Here is a 16,450-nt window from a genome sequence, read left to right on the forward strand (position 1 = left end):
GCTCAAGGAGGCAAGATATAACATGGGCATGGGGAAGCAATCGTTCAGTAATGAGAATCAAATGTTTGCGAGGGTTCGGCAGTGAGTGGATAACTGAGATAGAGGTGAACCCAAGATACGTCTTAGATCATTGAAGTCCATGACTTCAAAGAGAAATTGAAGATTTTTGAAGCCGGTGGTCATAGTTGCCGTCAAATTGATGTAGGGAGGGCAAATGAGAATATGCGAGAAAAACTTATCCAAGGGATAAAATAGTGTACACAAGGAACATTAGTTGTGTAGGAAGGTTCCAGCGCACTCATGTGATGAGCTACCGTCTCGATGTCACAGATATGTAGCCGACTACAACATTTCAGGGATGATTGCATGCAGGGAAGCCAAGAAGTAAAAGATGCCCGCAGTTTTTAGCCTTCTTCCACATTGGTTAGCACGGAATCAGAAAGTCAATCAAGTTCGGTGAAAGTTGATGCGAAACAGATGAGGAATTATATCATTTAGAAGCTGTTCAGATCAATCAGACATTTCCCTTGGTTCACTTGTGGAAAGTTTCAACTCAGTATTCAGAGTGAGGAGACGTGCAGAAAGCGTGATGATGAGAAATTAGTTTTCTCGACCATGTAGCCCTCGCTAACGGGCTATTCTCTGCAGTTGTCCGGAGCGAATAGCTAGCACAATGGCCGATGGGGAGAAGAAACCACCAGTGAAAGGCGAAGATGGCGGAGAAGGCAGCGAACACATCAATCTCAAGGTCAAGGGGCAGGTGCAATAATCAGCGAAGAATAGCAAGAAGAGCCTGACCTGTGCCTAGGATGGAAATGTTGTTCATTTCAAAATTAAGAGGAAGACTCCCCTCAAGAAACTGATGGAAGCCTATTGCTCCAGGCAAAGTTTGCAAATGGACCAGTGAGTTTGTTTCATATTTCTGATTCGAATCGCAATCATTGCATATTGGTGACCACGTTTGGCAGAATTCGATTCCTCTTTGACGGGCAAAGATTGCGTGAAAACCAAACACCGGAGGAACTTGACATGGAAGATGACGACGCAATTGACGCCATGCTTCATCAAATCGGTGGAACACTCTGAACTTGTCATGTTGAACTGCAGGACAACAAGATCAAGCAGTGTGTAAAACATTTTTGATGATAGCTTGCGAATTTTGCTCGTCTCCCAAAAACGAACTATTTAATCTGTGTTATTTGGAAAATTTGTCAAAAAGATCTACAAGCATGTCTGAAGCTGTACAGTCCTGATCCAGTGTGTTGGCTAATCAGGGTGAGTGTGGCTGACTCGAGACCATTGTTCCACTCTGAATCATGTGACGGCCGGCATCAGCACTTTGAAATGGTCAACTGGAACTCGGCGACTTGCTGGAGTCGGATATGCGGCCGGGCCGGGGGGGGCCGGGCCGCAGCCCCCGGCGGCGTCGTCGACTCGGAGTCCGATTGTGACTCTGTGAAGGTGACTGCGAGTGTCTGACTGCCGCACCGTCAGTCCAGGCGATCTGCCGGGCCACTCGGAGTTTGACATCCCAGTACAAAAAATAACTAGGGGCAGCCTATACGGTCAGTTTTGTGACTTACTGAGTACCTAAAATTTACCTAAACCCATTTCCCTTGTACTGATACATTTACTTATTTATAGCCCTGTAGTAAGTATGAGCAAAGTGCATTTTAGTTGAGTCATATGTCCTAGAACTCTTTCTAGGACCATGTCCTATGAGCTAGATAGGTCTAGTCAAATCGATTCCATAAGACCCTAGGAAGTATCCATAGGTACTGTTGGATTTCCTAGGACCCTTCCACAAACTTGGGGAGACGGGGGTGGAACGGGGAAGGTAGGCTATAATGAAATGGGGTGGGGTAGTGCATAATTTTGAAACTCTTCTTCCTCCATTGAAAAATGACGCTGAGATTTGATGAAATATACGAAAGATTTCCAAGGAGGGGGGGAGAAGACGTTCCCCAGCTTCTGTTTTCCCCAATGGCGGGATCGTGGCATGCGCTGGACGCGGGGCGATGGCCAGAGAAGACATTAAGGGCAGAGAGGGAGAGACGGGAAAGCAAGGAAGAGAGCTCTATGAAGAAGAGAGAGAGTGGCTCTTGCAAGGATTGACGTGCTAGAGAGGAAATCTTTTGGGTATCAAAATTTGGGTGTGCTAAAAGTGACTGGAAAAGTTGACGTTGGTCAAGGTTCACGAGAAGTGATCATTCTTTGATGAGGAGGTTAACAACCTGAAGTTTGTTGCGGATGTTCACCATATGATAACTATGCATTGCTTGTCTCAGGGCTCGCCGAAACATTGATACTATTAGAAGCATTCAAGTCTTGTGTCGCGTTGTGTACTTGCCTGTGTGCCAAGTGTTGCTTCTGCTCGCGGTTTTTTCCATCCATGACCATTATTGTTGTCAAAACCTTTCTGAATAAGTAACTAACAACTCTGGTTTTTCTGGGGTATTGATTGGCGGACAGCTTTGTGACTTGTTACTCTGACTTAGTCTGACATCTTGTCGTCTGGCAGGTTTGGTTGTACATGGTTGTGCAGGAAATGGGACTCAGCTTGAAGGAACAGATAACGATCACAGACAAAGAAAATGACATGAATGTCAGCATGCAGCATTTCTTGGCCTCGGAGCAAGGAGCTTGTGACATAATCCAAAGCATGAGTTTGAAAGAAGAGCCAGACACAAGTCAAACCATGTTCCTAACAGCCATCGGAGAGGAGAGCCACCCTTCAGATCTCAAGCAAGTGCCTGATCAGTCCATGTCTTCGGATCAGTCAGAAGGAAGCCGCCATCCTCGTCTTGAGCGGCAGATCTTTGTCGGAGGGTTGCCGACTGACGTCACCAACACTACATTCCGTGAGTGGGCCGACGAGACGTTTGCGGGGAGAGTGGTCAATGCTGTGCTGGTGAGTGAAGCATTGTGATGCACATTGAGAGATGATAACGAAATTGCCAGGTGGTGGACAGGCTTACACACTCTAGATCGAGAGGGTTTGGTTTTATCACCTTCGACTCAGTCGAGGTTCAAGTCTTCTTGGCTCTCGTTGAGAGATGTTGATAGATGCTGGCAGGTAGCAGAAGAAGCAGCAAGGCAAAGGTTGCTCGCTTTCAACGACAGGACAGTAGAAGTGAAAAGAGCTCAAAACATCAGCTCGCTGCAGAAGGGGAAAGAAGGACAAGCAACAGACAACACGAACAAAAAGGAAAGTACGAGGAAGACATCGCAGAAGACGGATCAAGCGTCTGCGAGGACAGGGAGTACAAAGCAAGGGAAGGGATGTGAAGTGAAAGGGAAGGGCTCTGATGGCAGCAAGCAAGAGGGAGGCTACTCCAGGCGAGTGTCACAAGGAGGGGGACGAAGCTTGAATGGGAGGGAAGGACGTGCGGGGAGCAGGTTTGAGAATCGCAATGCCTACGAGGAGTCCTTTCAGGAGCGAAGATACGGCATCATGGATGTGGGGATGGGGATGGGGATGCCTCCTCTGCATGTGATGCCTCAGGCACAGAGCTGGGCTGAGATGCAGGGGCAGATGGGGCAGTGGATGGTGCCGCAACCGCAGGAGATGATGCATCCTGCCTGCTTCTACCCCGCTGGAGCGGGGGGGTACTACCCTGTCTACCCCCCTCTTCCTGCACACTGGCCATGGCCGATGGCGCTTCCCAACGAGATGCAGATGGGCTACAACGCATTTCCCTACCCCATAACTCCGATCCCTCAGGATATGAGTACCTTTGGTGGTGCTCCTGGAGCAGCAGTGAAGGATGGAGGTGAAAGAAAGCATAATGGAGGCCAGCCAGCGGCAGACAATCGCTCTCCCCCCGTGTTGTGAGACTCGAGGAGCAGAGCCACCAGCTGTCGCCTTCTACACCAGGACAGGAGCGTGAGGGCAAGAGTCGAACAACTTGAACCAGGACGGGAGGGACTAGGAGAACACGGGAAGGAAAGATCAGCATGCGTAGATGATGTAAATTCATGTAGACTTTGGCGTTGGAAACTGACTCGGTGAAAAAGATATTCTTGGCCATGAGCACACCCACCACTATTCGCTGATTTTCTCCCCGTCCATCCCGTCTCATCTCTCCCAGCATGTCCGTCTGTTTTCCTTCCCATCGCACCAGCAACATCATGAATCTCAATTATCACCTGCTCCTGCTCCTGCTCCTGCTCCCGCTCCCGCCCTTTGCTCCTCTCTACCACACAGCGCACGAGGTCCGTCATTTACTTTACAACGAGTTCACCCTCTCTCCCTTCCCTTCACTCCGACTCGCTCTTGGACCCAGACGCCGCAAGCCCCTCCGATGCCTTCGCCTGCATGCATGTCAGCCTCCTCTCCTCTCCCTCGTTTGGCCTGCCACCATTCTCCCTCCTCCTCACTGACCTGAGCAGCCTTCTTTGCCTGACGTGCTGCGCGGGCAGCCAGGAACTTGGCCCTGACCTCATCGATCTCCTCGGGCTTGAGTTTTCCCTCCTCCTGCCTCCGCGTCAACCAACTGTCTTAGGTATCTGACCTCCTTACCGTGTCGTCCTTGATCCAGAACTTGGCGTCGAAGATCGAAACCTTGTCCTCCTCCTCCATCTTCTTCTCGGGCTTCTCAGAGACTTCTGGGAGGCCCATGCCCTGCGTAGAGCGTGAGGGTCTGCGGTTGCGGAGAAAGACAAGATACAAGGAAGTCGTCGAACTTCTTGTACACAGCCTTCACGCCTCTGATCCATCCCTCCTGATACCAAACTGTCATGTTTGAGCACCCAGCTGTGCCATCTTCAACCTCGTTGATCTGCTCTTGCATTTTCTTCTCCGCCTCAGTCTGGATGCCGAAGTCTGCATAGCTATCAGACGAGCACGGGTCCCTTCCAGCGCTTCCTACCAACATGAGCGGCAGCTGCCTCCAGCTGCGGCTTGAACTGGTTCTTGATGTACACCTTCGCCACGTCAGCTTCTGCTCCCGCAGTTTCACAGCTTATGTCACCTGGATGGCTGTTGTGAGGACGGTGTTGAGGAACCAGTACAAGGAGCAGCCAGCCGGAAGGTTCAGCGCAAACCAGCCGATAAGGTACGGGAGGATGGCAACGAGCGTCTCGGCCGACCCGTCGCCCTTCTGCTCCGAGGGCTTCTTCGCTGGCTGTCCAGCCTTGGTGATGGAGGTAGAGACGAGCTGCGCGACTACGATGAGGATGGGAAGAGCACAGTAGATGATAGTGTCGTGCCATCCAAGAGGCGGAGCTCCGTTCTGCCAGTTCTGCAGCAGCCAGGGAGCGTCTTCTCGTACCCCCACGTAGTCCGTTGGCAGTCCAGCGACAACTGGTCCTTCCAGAGAAGGAAGGAAGAGAAAGGGCTCTCCGAGCATGCGATCCTTCCCGAGGTTGAGCAGAGTGCGGTAGAGGGCGATGAAGATGGGAAATTGAATGAGAATGGGAAGGCAGCCAGCAAGGGGGTTCACTTCCTTCTCCGCGAAGAGGACACTGGTTCTCATGTTGATAAGGTCAGGGTTGTCCTTGTACTGCTCCTTGATTTTGTCAATCTCTGGCTGGATGGCTTGCATCTCGAACTGAGCTGCGTACACCTTATAGTTGAGAGGATAGGTCAAGGCCTTGATCATGAGGACGATGGCAGTAATAGACCAGCCGTAGTTCCCCGTGACGTCATGGAGCTTGATGATCGTAGTCCTGAACAGTCCCATCCACATGCCCCAGAAGTCAGGCAGCTGCACGGAGGGAAGCTTAGGAAGAGAAAGCGAGGGGAGCGAGGGGAGCGAGGGCAGGTCCATGGGCTTGGTCAATCCAGTACCCGAGACCCCAGAGGTGACCTTGGAGATGTCGACTACATCAGCAGCTGCTGCTCCAGCATCGGCTGCGAGGAAGGTTGTCAGAAGAGAGAACAGAGGAGCTCACGTACACTGGCATACCCAAATGCATGAAGGAATGATGGACCTGCGAAGCGATGAACCCGACGTCGTGTTGAAGCAAGTCGGATGCATAATGGACTGACGACGGATCCAGCGCTGATCGCACGGTTCTAACTCCTTGTATCTTGGGCGTGTGACGAGGAATTTGAGGTGCAGCTTTGCCTGTCCTCAATGGAAGGCGGCTTGGAAGGACAGAAGGCGAAAAAGCGTTGCAGGAGGCAAGGCCGGCGACGAACATTGCGAAGAAGAGCCTCATTGCCAGTGACTCTTGTGTTTGAGTGTGTATCAAGCTTCGAACTTTGATCTCTTGATCGACTTGTTGTTGCTGTCGTTCTCCTTTCTCCTACTTCTCTTCTGCTCCTCTAGCCTACACCTCGTCACACTAGCATGAAAAAGCCTGCGGCCTCCTCCTGCTATTTCCGCCAGAACATTCTTCACCATTAACATTTTTCAAATATCACGAGTACATTTCAACATTGATCTTTGATATTTTAATATCTATCAAGTAAATATTCAACATTGTGAACCAATACGCGGTGATCGGGACCCAATCCCTTACCATCCTGACGGGTTACAACCACTACCCCCTTTTACATCTTTGTGGTACCCCTTTTTGCAGGTACCCCTCCTTTTCATACTCGAAATACCCCATCTTTTTGGCTCATCATAACACCCTTACTTCTCCCTGCAAGTACCCCTGTGGATTGGTCATCACATTGATACCCTCCTTTCTCCCTGGTAAACTACCCGTACTCTTAAGGTTGGGATAAGTACCCCTACCTTTGCCTTGAAAGGCCCTTCATTGACGAAGTTTGTACCTTCACCCACTAATTGGCAGTTTCTGAGTAGGGTGGGGTTATCGACAAGACGAAAATAGACGAGGGGAATGCAGATGTCGTCAGTAACGAGAAGCTGCATGGGGAGACGAAGCAAGAGGATTCAACGTAGAAAACGATGAATAAGTTGTCCTAAAATGATCAGAGTTGAAAATAGTGAAATAGTAGTCAATCACGCTGAATCATGCGATATAGGAAGCATACCAAACGAAGAAGGGATGTGCCTGATGCTTACAAAGAGTCAACTTGCTTGTTTTTGCCATCGATAGCGAAGGTTGAATGCATGGAGAAAAACGACTGAGTGTTAGAACCTGACTTTGATATTGCAATATGTATGATGAGTGTAGAGTTGTTTGGGCGGAGCTGGAATCAAGGATTTTCTGCTCTGCTTCTTTGGCCTTTTCACAATTTCTATGAATTCCGATCGTGATTTCAGGGACTGACAAGAGGTAGAAGCTCAATTGAAACGCCACTTGACGATTAACTCACCATGACCTTTGTTTTGTGTTGAGAGGGTTCAAAGACTGAATGTTCTTTCTAGAATGTTCGCCCTGATCCAAGATGCTCACAAGCTCTCCAATGCTGTCTGGACTCAATCCTTGGTAAGCGGTCCTGACGACTTGCCTCCTGGTCCTGGTGAATACGGCGGTGCTGTCGGAACGGTATCGGAATGTTGTCCCGTTGTTTCTTGCTCACCCCATTCGCTGTGAACAGGGTGACCTTTGGGGTGATTATTCTGCTGTCGGATTGGGATCGCGTGGAGCATATTGCGCACCTGAGATGAATGAAGCTAACACGTGAGTTGCAATCTCCAGCATTTTGATTTTCTGACGCCTCAAAACAGCTGCAGCTAAACATGCTGCAAAAAAACGACTTGTGGAAGATGAGCCCTTGAAAGCGTGAGTTCTGAAAGATTGTCGATGTCCTGCACAACGGCTTTCGATGAGATGCCTTTCATGCTGAAGGGCTTGTTTTATTAGTAAAGCACACATTTGTGTGAATAGTATAGTTCTTAAAGGAACTATGCATCTAAGATTTTGTTCGCTACATCGCGGAACTTGCGATTAAGAATGCTGTACAGTCAATTGTTTCTTGACATTCAAAAGGGCATCAAAGTGCTGTGCGATCCCATTCCCGACAAAATTTCACATCGAATGATGACGTTGAACAAATATCTTCCAAAGGCCTGTTGGAGATACTTGTAACAGGAAAAATGTGGTGAGTAGCAGCAATATGCAGAGCTCTCATTCTCCTCGGTGATGTGTGCTCTTTGTAGCAATCTGAATAGCAAATTCGTTGATTCCGCTGACGTGATCGAATGGCTGTTCTTTCCGTGTTTGAGGCGAAGTCTGAGGCAGAAGCATCATATTGGGTAGGAGGCAACTCCGCCCCCCCACCGAATCTCCGAACAAAAGAATCCATGCGGCTTGTGACTTGCTGTTCCAGTTTGTTCAACCAGCAAAAACTCTTCAGATGACTCAAAGGCGAGCTGGCTTCCTGCAAAGACATGACCATTGCAGCATCCAATGCATGATTTTGGACATTCTCATAATTCTGGCTGTTGTCATGATCGTTGTAGGCGTGAGATTCGCAGTCTCGAAGACTAGGATTACGAATAAGATCAAAACTCTCGAAGGACTCGGGGTTCTGATCAACGCTTGAAAGAAAGGAATCAGGTTCATACCACATGCTGTACAGCTCGATGAAAAATCTGTATTGCAAGAGTCAGACGCCTCTTTTCCGAGTTCAATCAGGCAATCATGTTCGTTTCTATTTTTGCTTGGTTTTTTGCATTTCCGAACGCACATGGACTGCAATAGTTTTCAAGCTTGCTTGCACTGTGCCTATGTATTCGTGCATGGATCATACTTCATATTTCTATAGCATCATCTCTACCATCAATTCTCTTCCAGACGAATTGTGGGGTTAAAGGTCCTAATCGTTCCAGTTCAGATTTGTGTTTCTGGACTGCCTATGGCAGAACTTACGTTAGGGAACAAATGACATAAATGGTATGCTTGAGTTCTATCCTCCTGCATTCCTCCACTCCTCCACCCCCCCCCTCTATCCCTCCCTTCCTGGCCTTCTGCCCCATCCGACACTGTACGAGCTTCGACATTTCGGAGATAATCCTCTCTCCGTGTCCACACGATCGGGTGGGGGTCATTATGGACCATCCACCCCTGCTCCTCATGTTCTTCAAGTACCCCTCAATGTGTATGATGGTTATTAGGGAAGTGTGGGTGATCACGCCAAATCAGACCCTACCCCCCTCTTTGACATTAAAAAACAGTTTTTATTTGGAATAAGGATTATAAGATGTCCTTTTGGTTTGTACTTGTGCTGCTTTTAAAACATTGTATCACCGTGTAAATAAGCTTTTAGGTGACCCTGCAGTTCGGCATAAGGGTGGGGTCCTTTTCGAAATCAGGTGATTCCGGGCCCATGTAAATGACCACGGTTCACCATCTTTTGTGGTTCCAAGAGTTAAAAAAAATTCTTTTTTTATTTTACAGATATTTTTCTATGAGGCCCCTCCCTCCTCTGAGGGCGGGAAAGGCCACCCACCCCCGTCCCAAGAAAAGATGACCCCACCCTAGGCAAATGGACACAACAGAATTGACCTTGTGTACCCCCGCAATTGAGCAAAAGTACCCAACCCTTACCCAAGGGAGCACAGTTCACCCACCCCCTGGGAAGATGCATTCGAGTTTTCCCGCCAATCGCCACAAACCCACAATGCACTAGCTCAGAGGCGGTGACGGGAAGGTGTGCGGGCAATGAAGATGATAGGGACGGCGAATAAGGAGGGAAGATAGATGTAGATGATGAAAATGGAGATACTGAATGAATATTTGAGCATGAAGAGGAGGCTGATTGCCAGTGAAAGGAGGAAAAGAGGTTTGAATAGTTGGTCACCCGTGGGATGAAATTCAAGTCGAGAAGAGAGATAGGGGTCAAGGATGCTAACAAAATGACTGAAAGTGTATGGTCAGTCCATTCTGATGACTTTTAGAATGAATTGTTCGTGCCGAAATGCAGAAAACCACAGCTTTTGTTTGATTGCCGAGAAATGAAATACCCGGTAAAAGCTGACAGTCGAGAACGTTTGGTTTGATACTATTGAGTTGGAGATTCTGAAGATGTCTTGCAAGACTGATGGCTCATTTCTGTTACCTCTCCTGGAAGCTTTGTGACATGGTTCTCTCTGACTTGGTTGACAGCAGGGACGACCATGCACATCAAGTATGTACGAATTCATGGGTTCAAATCGTACAGAGAGAAGACGATTTGCGGTCCGTTGAGCCCACTACATAATAGCATTGTAGGGTACAATGGCTCTGGTAAAAGCAACTTTTTTGCAGGTTCCAATTCTGCGTATTTCTGAGCACGGTTTCTTCTCATTAGCGTTTTGCAGCACTCCGGTTCGTGCTTAGTGATGCTTATTCCAATATGCGACCAGATGAACGAGCGAAATTGCTAAATGTAGGATTTGCTATTTTGTTGTGACTTGTGGTTAAACCGTTCTCAGGAAGGAGCTGGTGCTAACATTGTCAACGCCTACGTGGAGATCGTTTTCGACAACTCGGACCATAGGATAGACGTAAGATCTCATCGTACAAATTTGATTGTGCTCATAACTTGGTGATCGATTTTTTTCTAGAATGAAAAAGATGAGGTCACGATCAAACGTATGATTGGGCTAAAGAAGGATGAATACTTTGTCGATCAAAAGCATGTGACGTGAGTACAATCGTCTTTGTTGAAAGATATCGGTAACAATGATGAATAGCAAACAAGATATTGCAAACATGCTGGAAACTGCTGGATTTTCGAAATCAAACCCGTACTATATCGTCGAGCAGGGCAAGGTGGATTTTTCAAAGACTTGAAGACTTGCAAACTACTGACAAACGAGGTAAAGGTGACGAAGATTACCGAGATGCAAGATAAAGAGCGCTTGGCGCTTTTGAAGGAGGTTGCGGGAACGAACGTGTACGAAGAGAAGAAAGCCGAGTCTGAAAAGATCATGAAAGAGTCTGACGCGAAAATGACGGAGATCAACAAGGTATTCCTTAGTGTCGAGATGGAAAATGGTTGATGTATTTTGTCTTTATAGAACCTTGCAATGATTCAAGCAAGACTGGACAAGTTGGACAAGGAGAAGGAAGAACTCTCGCAATACTATTCCCTGGACAAAGAACGACGATCATTGCATCATGCGCTGCTTTCCCAGAAAGTTCGGGGCTTCAATAAAGAAATTGCGGACATCGACAAAGAGAGAGGAGATCTGAGACTGGATTCTGGACAGACCGATGAAGAGCAACATGTAATTGAATATTTTGAGGGAAAATGGCTTACATTTTCTAGGTTCTTTTGGCGAATCGTCAAAGTATCGAACGAGAACTTGAGTCTCTTTCAAAGCGACTTGAAATGCTAGAGAAAGAACAGGTTCTATTGGAGCCTCTTATGGTTTTAATGTAATTGGATTCTAGGCATCGCTTGATCAAGATTCCGAGGAACTTCTTGCCCAAGAATACGCCCAACGTGACAAAGTCCAACACTTGGAGAGAGATGCTGGTCGTGATGCAGTCCAGAAGAAAACGACGGAGCAAAAGATCGCCGAACTCAAACGAGATATTGCAAGTGCAGAGAAAGAAATTCAAAAGTTGGAACCCAAGATTGGTGTGAAGCAAGCAGAATCCGATTCTGCGCAGGAGCAGTTTTCACAAGTGGACCTGCAAGTGAACACTCTGACTGCTATACAGAATGCAACACAATTCGACAGCAAAGGTCAGAGAGATAAGTACCTTTCAAGTGAGATTGCAAATCTCAAGGAGGAAAAGCGCAGGCGTGTTGCAGATGAGAAGAATTTCAAAGATGCCATCAAATCTCATGAGAAGAAAATCCAGGAAGCAGAGAAATCTATTCAGGAGTTGCGCGAACAGAACCAGGCAAAGATTAAGCAGAAAGAGTCGGGTCTGAACAGGCAGAAAGAGATCAACTCAGAGCAGTTCGAGTACAGTAAGAAGATAAAGGAATTGCAGCACAGACAATATGGCATTCAAAACCAGATTGAGCAATCTGGAGGTGATGTCAGGTAGCTATTCTTGTCTTGATTTATCTTGTGTCATACCTTAACACGCTTGTCAAAGCCGGATCGTGAACAAATTACATGACCACATTCCAAATACGGTTGTGCGTGCTCTTCGCTTCCTCGACAGTTATTGTGAAGAGAAAAAAGTACTGTAGTTTTTTTTTATTTCATTGCAGTTGTTGACCGATTAATGCGGCAGATTGATGGTTATTACGGGCCAGTAATTGGGTTGTTTGAATGCAACGACAAATACAACATCGCTGTTGAACAGGTGTTTTGCAGTCTAGATTTACATGTGAATCTCACTCGTCGATTCAGACAGCTGGACAAAGACTTTTTAATGTCGTGGTAAAGAATGAAGAAGTTGCATCAACTCTGGTGCAAGCACTTCAGCATTCCAGGACTGGAAGAATGCAATTTCTCCCTTTGAATCGTCTTCGCGTGCAGGTCCCCGAATTTCCCAAGGTACTTTCCTGTCTTTCCTGTGTTGAAACAACCATTGATTGAGTTGCGAAGGATGCAAATGATGCACAACCCCTTCTGGACTGTCTACGGTACGATGCAAAGTTTAAGCCGGCAATGCAAGAAATTTTCGGTAAAACGCTGCTTTGCAAGAATACGGAAGTAGCATCCCATTATCGCAAGAGCTACAACATTGGGTGCGTCACAATCGATGGTGACAAAATCGCCAAAAAGGGTGCAGTTCGTGGTGGCTACTATGATCATTCTTTGTCAAAGATTACACTCAACAAGGCCAAGAAAATTGAAAATGAGAAAATCAAACAAATGCAAGATGAGGAGAAAGATATTGAGGAGCAGATCAAAAAGTTGCAACAAGCTCAAGTAAACCTCACAACAGAATTGACGAAAATCAAGAATGAGGAGAGACAAATAACCCAGGTAATGCAAGTTCAAAAGTTGGATGATTCTCTTAACTTCGATATAATTGCATCTGCAGGCCATAGAGGGAGCTCAGTCCAAGATAGAACAAGAGCTATCAAGAATCGAAAATGACGCGGAAGATATCAAGTCGAAAGGGAGCATGCTGAAAAAGGTTTGAAAAAAAGAAATAAAGATTCGCGTCTGACAACATATCAGAACGAATCAGACATCTCTGAATTAGAACTGAAAATCAAAGGGCTCGAAGCTCAATTGAAAAGTCCATTCGCACAGGCTCTGACTGCGGAACAAGTGAGAACGATATGCTTGATCGATCTTCTTTTAATGCTTTCTTCAGCAAAAAGAGTTGGAGAGACTCTTGGAAGAACATACAAAATTATCCAGATTGCAGAAACTTGCAGATCAAGAACTTGGCGACCTCCAACGAGAAAAAGTTGCATTAGAAGCAAAGTTCGAGATTTTCTGCAATTTCTTTTACCAATCTTGTGACTGGAATTCAGGCTTAGTGAAGCCAACCGTGAAATGAAGACTTTGGAAACTCAAGTGTACAATCAAGACAGCCGTGCAAATCTTGCAGTATTAGATGTCGAGAAAGCAAGATTGGAAACGTTGAGCCAACAATACAAGGTTATCTCGTCAGTTTTTGATTTTCGTGCCGGCTGAGTATGCGGCAACTTTAGGATTGCATTACAAGTAAGGAGAACAAGGAGAAGCAAATCTCTGAAATGAAGGAAGACAAAGTGCGGTATGTCGCAGAAAAATATGCTTTTGTTTGCTGTCAATTGATCAAATCTTGCTACAAATAGGAAAGAGAGTGAATTGAAGGAAGTCAAGTCGAAATTGAAGAAGCAGGACAACGAAGTCGAATCGAGCAGGAAAAGGCTCGATCAATTGGCTGACAAGAGAAACCGTTTGAAGAATGAATTGGATTCAGCCAAAGCGCAGCTGAGAGATCTAGGTTCCCTGCCCGAGGCCTTTGACAAGTACTGATGATTTGCTCGTTGTCTATAATTTTGCCTTGATTATGTTACCAGGTACAAGGATAGCAACAAGAAGCAACTGGAGGCGCAGCTTGCACGTGTAACTGAAGAATTGAAAGGATTTAAGGATGTGAACAAGAAGGCCTTGGATCAATTCAATCAATTCACGGAACAGGTTGTCTTCCAATTCAAACTGCCAAATGGATTGACTGCATCCCTTGCAGAGAGAAAAATTCCGGGAACGAAAGGATGAGCTAGAGAAGGGTGCTGTTTCCATTCGCGAATTAATTCGGAAGCTGGATGAAAAGAAAGACGATGCACTGCAGACGACCTTCCGGATGGTTGCAAGGTATGCACGAGAAGAGCAAGTCAGCACTGGTCTTTTGGAGTGAAACATATTCTTGCAGAAATTTCTCAGAGGTCTTCAGCCAGATAGTTCCAGGAGGATCAGGAGAACTCGTAATGAAAACTGAAGACGTTCCTCAAGGAACTTCCGCAGAGGATGAAAACGAAGCAGGCCCATCATCAAGGATTGGTCCTCTGCGGCGATACACCGGAGTTGGTGTAAAAGTCAAGTTTGCAGCTGGTGGTGAAGTGCGTGTAATGCGATCGCTATCTGGTGGTCAGAAGGTAAAGTGTTCTTTTGGATTTGATTTTTTTGTTGAAACCTCCCTTCTCAGTCGGTGGTGGCGCTGGCGATAATCTTCGCCATTCAACGATGCGATCCTGCTCCTTTCTATTTGTTCGATGAGGTCGATGCAAATTTGGATCCTATGTACCGTTCGGCGATCGCACAGATGATTTCAAACCTGAAGCAAGGCAACGGCGAGTCAACAGTGCAGGTATTCCGACTTCTAAATCATCTTCCTGCCATCTGATTACCTTTCCTTCCAGTTCCTCACCTCATCTTTCCAACCGGAGTTGGTGCAGGCTGCCGATTGCCACTGGCTGGTGACCCACAGTGGGATGAGCAGAATCTCGAAGGGGACCATGGAGGATCAGCTTGACATCGTTCGCAAGAATCAACAGAGTGCCGAGCAACAGGACGCAGCTAATGAATGAGATTCGTAGCCTTTCGTTGTATATTAGTTGGTGTGTACTGCTTTTGTTGCAGCCTTTTTTTTGAATCATTTCAATCAGCCTGTGATTGCCCTCATAGTGACCGAGTCGTGAGCTTCCAACTTGATGCCGTACAACCGTTGAACCGAGTCAGTGACAATCAGGAGTGACTGAGTACTGTGACTCAGAAGAGGTGACAACTTGAAGGAGTCAGTGATAGCTGAAGCAGTTCACCGGTGCGACGAGCCAGGCCCGGTACCCGTGGCTGCCATTCAAGTAGTGACGGCAGGTCACTGACCCGGTTGAACGGTTGGTTCAACGCCGTTACGTCATCACTGATGTTGACAGTTACGTTCCGTTATACCGTTCATTTTCAGTAAGTAGAGATGTAACCGTATAAACGGCCGTGGGATAGAGAATGCTGTCATGGCGATGGTGGCCGCCATGACAGGAGGAGGACGAGGAGGACGCGAGCATGCGAGAGAGGGAGGGAGGGACGGAGGGAAAGAGACTGAGATGAAGTGATGAAGAGGTCTGATCGAGGAGAACATGTGTTGAGCGCGAAAATGATGGAGGGAGCGAGCGAGAAATATGGAGAGTAGGTGCTAATGAGTAGAAGTGGAGAAAGAGGAGGGCAATGAGTTGAGTAAACCGCAGAAAGATAGAAATTGGATGTAGTTAAACCTGCACAATCCACGAATTCCTGCTTGATTCACTGCGAGGATGAGAGCTGACGTTTCTGTCGCAGGTTTATTGTTTTCATATTCATGAGCTTCAAGATGAGATTCAGTTACTTCCTGCTCGCCTGTTCTCTCGGATGCATTATCGAGAGCTCTCAAGCATTTCAATTGTCTTCTCTTCATGTTTCCCCAAGCCAGCGCCAGCTTGCATCCTGCAAGAAATATACGCCGACAAGACATTGTCGAGGAGGACCTGTGCCTGTGAAGGCGACAGCCACTGCTGTAAGATTACCTCCTCTCCTCCTCCTCTCCTCCTCCTCTCCTCCTCCTCTCCTCTTTCTCTCTTCATCGCTTCTGTCCTTTTCTGCCTCTTCGCATCCATCCTCACCTCCCCCTCTCAACCTCTCACTGTGAGCAGTTCGACGAGGCGAACAAGCTCCCGACATACTCGAGGTTCGGGCAAGTCAAAGTGAAAGGAAAGTCCTTGAGCGTGCCTGTGAGTCTTGTCTCTCGGTTGCTCCTTGTGACGCGAACTGCAAGATCGGGCTGATGTTCATGCTCGGCTCCTTCGCCTGGGCTTGTCTGCTCTTCCCAATCGTTTTGCTGGTAGCAACCTCTGCGCCATGTCCGTATGCTCAGTGGTCGCAGGCCTACGCGTACAGCCTTCTCTTCGACAAGCTGAGGAGGAGAGCGGTGGACTTCTTCGTCGCCTTGTGGGCCAAGGGAGCAATGACTTGCTTGTCTGTCCTGCTTGTCTCACGTCTTCGTCCTCACCCGCTGTTACAGGCTCTACTGGCCCAAGCTCGAAGGAAGGGAGAACCTGTTGCCTGCTAATGAGGTATGAGGAAGCGGGAGACGCATCCAAGCGTGACAGCTCCTCTCTCCTCCCTCCTCTTTTTCCTCCCTTCCTCTCTCCTGTCTTCCCTCTTTGCAGGCATGCATGTACATTCCCAACCACTGCAGGTGAGGAGCTCATGCTTACTGGGGA

The 16,450-nt window shown here is 47.4% G+C and overlaps 6 protein-coding genes across 6 annotated transcripts in view; 5 read left to right on the top strand and 1 right to left on the bottom strand.

Moving 5' to 3' along the window:
- The first annotated feature begins 647 nt into the window (after positions 1-647).
- Positions 648-1,225, top strand: GUITHDRAFT_87252 (hypothetical protein). Its single transcript, XM_005831699.1, has 3 exons — positions 648-760; positions 809-903; positions 969-1,225. The coding sequence occupies exons 1-3, from the start codon at positions 674-676 to the stop codon at positions 1,084-1,086; spliced, it is 300 nt and encodes a 99-aa protein (XP_005831756.1). The 5' UTR covers positions 648-673; the 3' UTR covers positions 1,087-1,225.
- Positions 1,226-2,533: 1,308 nt separating this feature from the next.
- On the top strand, positions 2,534-3,731 carry GUITHDRAFT_139405 (hypothetical protein; the record flags this gene model as incomplete). The annotated part of the gene is made up of 4 exons (XM_005831700.1): positions 2,534-2,911; positions 2,962-3,027; positions 3,077-3,609; positions 3,725-3,731. The coding sequence occupies 4 exons, from the start codon at positions 2,534-2,536 to the stop codon at positions 3,729-3,731; spliced, it is 984 nt and encodes a 327-aa protein (XP_005831757.1).
- Positions 3,732-4,209: 478 nt separating this feature from the next.
- GUITHDRAFT_87257 (hypothetical protein) lies at positions 4,210-5,771 on the bottom strand (the record flags this gene model as incomplete). Its single annotated transcript, XM_005831701.1, has 7 exons — positions 4,210-4,314; positions 4,385-4,477; positions 4,523-4,624; positions 4,671-4,724; positions 4,773-4,825; positions 4,872-4,926; positions 4,974-5,771. 7 exons carry the CDS (start codon positions 5,769-5,771, stop codon positions 4,261-4,263), a joined length of 1,209 nt encoding a protein of 402 aa, XP_005831758.1. The 3' UTR covers positions 4,210-4,260.
- A 1,516-nt stretch (positions 5,772-7,287) lies between these two features.
- Positions 7,288-7,599, top strand: GUITHDRAFT_109204 (hypothetical protein; the record flags this gene model as incomplete). The annotated part of the gene is made up of 3 exons (XM_005831702.1): positions 7,288-7,407; positions 7,460-7,542; positions 7,590-7,599. The coding sequence occupies 3 exons, from the start codon at positions 7,288-7,290 to the stop codon at positions 7,597-7,599; spliced, it is 213 nt and encodes a 70-aa protein (XP_005831759.1).
- A 2,381-nt stretch (positions 7,600-9,980) lies between these two features.
- Smc3 (sister chromatid cohesin complex subunit, structural maintenance of chromosome protein 3, SMC3) lies at positions 9,981-11,230 on the top strand (the record flags this gene model as incomplete). Its single annotated transcript, XM_005831703.1, has 7 exons — positions 9,981-10,110; positions 10,164-10,231; positions 10,278-10,349; positions 10,410-10,489; positions 10,539-10,617; positions 10,671-10,814; positions 11,117-11,230. The coding sequence occupies 7 exons, from the start codon at positions 9,981-9,983 to the stop codon at positions 11,228-11,230; spliced, it is 687 nt and encodes a 228-aa protein (XP_005831760.1).
- Positions 11,231-16,011: 4,781 nt separating this feature from the next.
- GUITHDRAFT_109206 (hypothetical protein) overlaps positions 16,012-16,450 on the top strand; it is a gene marked incomplete at both ends in the record, with an annotated part of 1,404 nt that continues 965 nt past the window's right edge. Inside the window, 2 exons of the mRNA XM_005831704.1 lie at positions 16,012-16,202; positions 16,249-16,300. Coding sequence (XP_005831761.1) covers positions 16,012-16,202; positions 16,249-16,300 — 243 coding nt within the window. The remainder of the gene's footprint in view (positions 16,203-16,248; positions 16,301-16,450) is intronic.

This window comes from Guillardia theta (genome assembly GCF_000315625.1).
Source record: "Guillardia theta CCMP2712 unplaced genomic scaffold GUITHscaffold_38, whole genome shotgun sequence".
NCBI classification, from domain to species: domain Eukaryota; class Cryptophyceae; order Pyrenomonadales; family Geminigeraceae; genus Guillardia; species Guillardia theta.